The sequence below is a fragment of the Cnephaeus nilssonii genome (genome assembly GCF_951640355.1).
Source record: "Cnephaeus nilssonii genome assembly, chromosome: X".
Lineage (NCBI taxonomy): Eukaryota > Metazoa > Chordata > Mammalia > Chiroptera > Vespertilionidae > Cnephaeus > Cnephaeus nilssonii.
This window is the reverse complement of record NC_137071.1, coordinates 78,746,767-78,752,766: the sequence shown is the minus strand read 5'-3', so window position 1 is coordinate 78,752,766 and position 6,000 is coordinate 78,746,767. Positions and strand designations below refer to the sequence as shown.

The 6,000-nt window shown below is 42.5% G+C and overlaps 1 protein-coding gene across 6 annotated transcripts in view; it reads left to right on the top strand.

Moving 5' to 3' along the window:
* Positions 1 to 428: 428 nt before the first annotated feature.
* CHRDL1 (chordin like 1) overlaps positions 429 to 6,000 on the top strand; it is a gene marked incomplete at its 3' end in the record, with an annotated part of 222,344 nt that continues 216,772 nt past the window's right edge. For 5 of the 6 annotated variants that reach the window (XM_079765849.1, XM_079765847.1, XM_079765848.1 and 2 more), the window contains exons 1-2: positions 453 to 533; positions 3,889 to 4,037. In XM_079765849.1, the coding sequence (XP_079621975.1) occupies positions 3,941 to 4,037 (97 nt within the window). In that variant the 5' untranslated portion in view covers positions 453 to 533; positions 3,889 to 3,940. Of the gene's footprint in view, positions 534 to 3,888; positions 4,038 to 6,000 lie in introns of all 6 variants that reach the window. The other variant, XM_079765852.1, reaches the window with a different exon arrangement.

Genomic DNA, 6,000 nt, shown 5'->3' with positions numbered 1-6,000 from the left:
TGTGCGGTCCCTTTAAGACCCCAAAGCTTGCTTAGCCAGATGAGGGGGGTGCAGTGGGGGCGCTGCGTGATGGGAAAGTCGCCGGCTGAGCCTCACATTTTCTCCTGCTTTCCTAACTTTCCAGTGTGGGGAGCAGGAATAAAGCCATAGTGCGGATTGGAGAAGGGGTGCCTGCTGGCAGTGGCTGCTTGCTTGCAGATTTCCCGCCTGCGCCTAGCAGCGGCCTCGCACGCCAAGTGGGGAGCGGGAAGTGGGGAGCAGGGAGCAGGCGGCGGGCGGCGGGCGGGCGGGCAGGTGGCCCCAAGCCGCTGGCGCCCGCGCCTTGGCTCAGCCCCCAGGAGCCAAGCGAACCGCTGCTCCCTCGTGGTGTGAGGGCGGTGATGTTTTTTTCTCCCACCCACTTTTGGGTCCCCCCGCCCCCCTCGCGCGCACTCTAGCTCTCACCACAACCTGCGAGCCACAGATCTCAGAGGAGCGCCCGGGAGAGCTTGGAGAGCCTGCACCAGTGGAAGACAGAGGAAGCCAGTGAACAGGTCAGTGAGCAGTGCCTGGAGTCTGCTTCCCCTACTGTCCTTTCCAGCCTTTGCACAGGTGGAGTATTTTCTGCTGGCCTGAGCCACTCCTGAAAGTTCCCAGAGAGCGCCCCTAACTCTCTCGATCTGCCACCCCCAACTCGAATTAGGTTCCAGCTGCCAGCGACCAGGGTGGAGGTGGGGCCCCGGGTGCCCGACTAGAGGCAGGTTGGGGACTCTGAATTCGAACTCACCACTCTTCACTCCCTACTCAGCCTGCATATTTCCATGCTCTGGTGCTTCCAGAGGCCAAATGGGAAGCTACCCCTTAGTTATCCCATTTGCCCAGAGCCTTTTTTCTCACTTGCTGAAGTGCCCTGGACCAGTGGGAGATTAATACGTGCTAAAATTAATGAAACTGGGAAGGATGGGGGAAAGGCTCCTCTAGCCTCTGTACAGTTGCCTCATTTTCCAATCCAAATAACTGGGGTCAGAGTTTGAGACGCTAGGCTCAGGAAGCAATTCAGTATTGCCAGGACCTGGAAAGCCTGCCTTCTAGTCCCTCTGGCCCTGCCACTACCTCTACGAAAATGGGCAATTGAATTCTGTAGACTCAAGTGTGCCTGCGATTATTGTGGGGAATAGAATGAAATTATAACAAGATGTTTTGCAAGCCGTTATTTGTCAATAGTAAGTAGCAATGAAGGCATTGACTCTGAAAAGAGTCACCTGGGCTAGAACTGCCATTTTTCAGTGAACTGAGCTTTTCTTTTTGGGAGGTAGAGTGGGGAGAGGAGGTTAGTCATCACTGTCTGAGACTGCAGTGTCTTCCTATTGTCAGGAAGAGAATTGCTACCCCCGAGGGCCGTCCCACAGATGATAGTGAATGTGAGATTACAAGGTCTGTCAAGCCTCTCAGTGAGGATTAAAGAGACGCTGTGGGATGGGGCCTGAAGAACTGGCTGACATGTGCTCAGCCCTTTCTTCCTCTGAGAATGTCTCTGGTTCTGTTCTACCCAGGAGACCTCTTCTGAAAATGGACAGACTCCTGACAACTTGATGGCTCAGACTGCCTTGCAGTTATAGCTGGGCAAGGAGATCTTGGGCCCTTTTCTTGATGCAAATGAACAATGCAAATGCTTGTTTCATGGCACCTTAATCTACACATTTCTTTAGGTTCTGACATGTTTCTTTTTGTCTTATAAAGCCAGTTTCCCTCTCCCCTCCCCAGTGTCAGTTGCAGGGTTTCATTTTCTTTGTTGTTTTCTTGCTGTGGCTTGGATCTCCCCAAAACATGTCAATGGCTACATTTCTAAGTAACCTGTAAAAGAACCAGTGCAAGTTCAATGACATAGCCTTTGTGAAGCAGAGAGTTAATGCAGAAATAACTCCAGTTAACTGGGTCAAAGTATAATTTGAAAAATTAAGGACAGTTTGGCTCTTTGCAAGTGTAAGACTCAGCATGTTTGCTGAGCAATGCTTACTTGTGTTTATTGCTACAGTCCCAACAAATGTCTTGCACCACCCTGCTCCCACAAAAGAAAAAAACAAAATGGATAAAGAGAAATTGAATGGTGTGGAGACCTGGGAGGAAACTCTGCTTAGTTTATATTTCTGCACAGAATACAAAGGCAGAACTCCAGGATCTTATAAATCAAAAGTGAAGATTTATAAAGCGATTAGTTTTCTGATGTTCTACATCACAGCCTGGGAGGCCACACAGATGACAGGAACAGCAAAAGAGATTAATTGCTCTCTCGTCACCAACTTTTCTATTTGCTCATAACATTAGTTGGGACCCAAGAAAAGCAAAAAAATTCTAAGAGCCGTTTTCTTGCCAGAATGAGTTATGAAGCAATGCTACTGTTCACTGAATCGCCCAACCATTGTACAAGAAAAATAATCCTGTTGGTTCGTGCATGGGGAGACCTGAAAACTGTGGTTTGAGAAATACTTCCTGAGATCCATATGTGATTGTGATAAATTGGATTTCAGTGGTTTAAAATATATTTCTCATTTGGAGATTTGGGGATAAGCTTATTAAAGTAGACTCAGGAAGAATGTCCCAACTGTTCGTGCAAAAGATTTGCTTCAAGGAAACCTGGTAGCTCTTAGAAGACAGAGACATTCTGAATGATTGAAGGTGGACCACAAACTCACAAAGAGGACCAAGACATCAGAACCTATACCTTTGACAGGCTAGGAATATGTCCGAATACAATTTAGGTCTTGTTTAAGGAGGTAGAGAAGGCAGAATGGTATGGGAAATCCTGGCTGATGGCACAAGTTATTCTCTATGATTAGTTATCCTTTGGTTATTATATGCATAAATGGTTTTCCAAATATCTGGACAATTTCAGAGCATTTAAAGTAGGAGCTGTGGTATCCATATCACAGCCCAAGACAATTTACTTCTCCAGAATGATCATCTTGCATTTCTTCCAGCTCTTTATACTAGGTATTTAGGTTGGATCTTCTGAAAAGATCAATGAGCTGAGTTACCATCCAGGGTTAAGCCCAGATTGAAATATGGTGTTTCTCAAGTATTTAAATATTTTCAAATAACCAATTGGAAGAGTTTTGCAAACTCTAAAGCCTATGGAAACGACCTGTAACTGGATATGAGCTGTGTTTGAAGGCTCAAAAGATTTAAGATTTCTACCCCTTAGACTGGAAATGTAAGTCTCACATTTTTAAGAATTGTAGTTGCTATATAATGTTCTTTTGCTTGGTCGTGTAATGTAACACATTACCTATTTAATTTTACCTAAATTCCCTGAAAAGTGGCCCATTTTAAATTTCCATTTCACAATATGCCTGAGTCTTTCAGGTATTTAATTGCATCCATTTGATAATTACATCTATGTTTTCCAACATAATTAAGCCAACTGAAGAGCCTTATAGATCCAATGGAAGACATAGGAGAAACAGTGATCTTTGTGCCTCATCCCTGAAGTATTAATAAAACAGAAATCTTGAAGATAAGATTAGTTAACTTTCAGAAATTGTTTGGGTCTCGTGCCTATTATTTTTATCTAGTTTTCCAAAGTAGCTTTTTTGCAAACCCCAGTTTCCCTTTTTCCCCAAAGATAATCTCTTGAGAAATCAACTTTAATTCCCTTAGAAAGGAGGATTTTAAAATTTATTTTTATTTCCCTACGACTTGCCTTAGCATTGGATAGAAATGCATGTTCATCGTCTTTACAAGACAGGAGAGGCAGTTTCTATTTCTTACATAGGAAAACAATGCTTGCATTTATGTAAATTCTCCAAAGTGTGTTTTTTTTTCTAGCACATTAGAAACACTAAGCATCAGTGATCTCCATCACTTTCAGATGATCTTTTTAAAGTCTTCTTTCTGTTTTCTTCCCAACAGCTTGACTACACCAGACCCTGGAAGTTTTGAGTTGCCTTTCACAGTGGCCAAAATGAGAAATAAGTGGAAAATGGGAGGAATAAAATACATCTTTACCTTGTTGCTGTTCTTTCTTTTCCTAGAAGGAAGCAAAACAGAGCAAGTAAAACGTAAGTGTCTCAAGTTTTAAAAACAGGATGCTTTCTTGTAATTTCTTTGAAAATGTGGTTATAATTTGTGTTGAATGTGATGTAGCCCAAATGTGGCCATGACATTGTTCTAACAGAAGAAAGTGAATGGTACTGGTTTATGCATGAATTGATAAAATAATAAGAGTTTTGAATCAGGTCAACTAAATTTGGGACTGTTTTTCTGATTATCATATAGTTTTCATCTCATAGTACACGTGACACATTAGCCTATTTTCCTTTTTCTGTTTTAAACTGTACAAATCTCATTCCATTTTACGTAACTCTAGAAATATCTGACAGTTGAGCTGGATTTTTCTCAAGTTTCAGACTCTTCAGCAAAGGTTTTCAGTTTATGAAAAAGAATAACAGGGGTAAAAAGAAAAAGTAAATCGGGCTCTGCCTATTCCCTTATGCAGAAAATAAAGAAGGAAAAAGCCTTCACATGAGCTGGATTCAGATGAAAAATCCGTTGAGGAAATTGAGATTCCAGGGACCGTGAGCAAATTGGATGCCATTTATTGAAAGGAATAATTCCTGCAAAGCCAGGGAATATTTCTAGAAAGTCAGCGATCCGTGTGATGGGCTAACATGTTGGAGAGAGCAGAGTGGCAGGGAGTGGGGCTAATTAACCCTCATTGCCACCACATTTGGGAGATTTATGAGTAACCATTGACTTCTCTGCTCTTGTTAGGAGCTTTCTCCTGTCTTCACACAGTATGAGCCTCAGCTTCTTTGGGCCAATTGCAGCCACCTCTGAGCTGGACACTTGCTCCAAATTTGAGAGAAAAGCCATAGCTGTAGTTCCCTTTTTTGGCTGCATCAAAAGAAGCACAAAGTGGAACTGGTCCAAGAAAGGCATTCTCTGCTCCACTGAACTTATTCATAAGAGGGAACTGTGAAAATATTCTTGGTAGAAGCTAAAGTAATATCCAAAGCCCATCATTTAAACATTTATCTCCTTTATTAGCATAAGTTTACATATATTAGGCATGAGGTTTGTTGACAGGGGGAACAGTGTCAAGCTTATTCCATTGTTTTTTGTGTTTCTGTACTGCTATGATTTTCAGAGTAAACTTAGCCTTCTTCCTGGGAAAAATAGTGATTTTATTAGGTTTTTAAATATGAATGATGTATAGTGATATCTAATATATTGGGCCATAAGAGGAAATTTAGCAGGGCACGATCTTAACAAGGAAGCTTGGATCAACCTCTCCCCATGTATTCCTTAAAACTCCTTCCTCTTTCACTTTGATATACTCCATCAGATCCCTCCTTTTCTAGAATTTGTCCCCTTGATTTAAGGGGACTTGATAGAAAAGTTTTCTATCCATTCTCAGCTCAGCTCAGCCCACAATCAGCTGGGCTTAAAATCCTTTCTCTCTTAGGAAGAAACTTCCCTTATGGCCTGTTACTGATGGCATGATGGGGAAAACAAGCAACTCTTAGAAGACCATCTCTTCTGGGAAGCCTTCCATATTTATGAAGGATTGAGGAATATTGCCCATGTGATGTAGAGCTTAGTTGACAAACCAAGGAAAAATGCAACTTAAAAACTATTTACAGACCAAAAACTATAACTTTTTAACGTTTCCTGCCGCCTATGAATTTGTCCCAAGCCCTTTTGATATTCAGTTGGTGTCAAAATGATTATGTAACACATGGCCTAGGGCACCAGTTTTGGTCTGGTGTTTGAGGCTTTCAATCAGAGGACGAAGGCAAGGTCATGGTCATTCCCTGAATGAGCCATTCAGCATCATTCTTTGTGGCCACACCAAGCTAACTATCTCAAAGACATATGCAAACTTATCTCTACTAAAGGGGAAATCTCAAAGCATATGCCCTATCTATGTTGCCCCCCCCCCCCACACACACACACACTGCATGCACAGAGCTTTACACTGCAGCTCTAACAGTGGAAATATCAATCCATTGGTGAATGGAC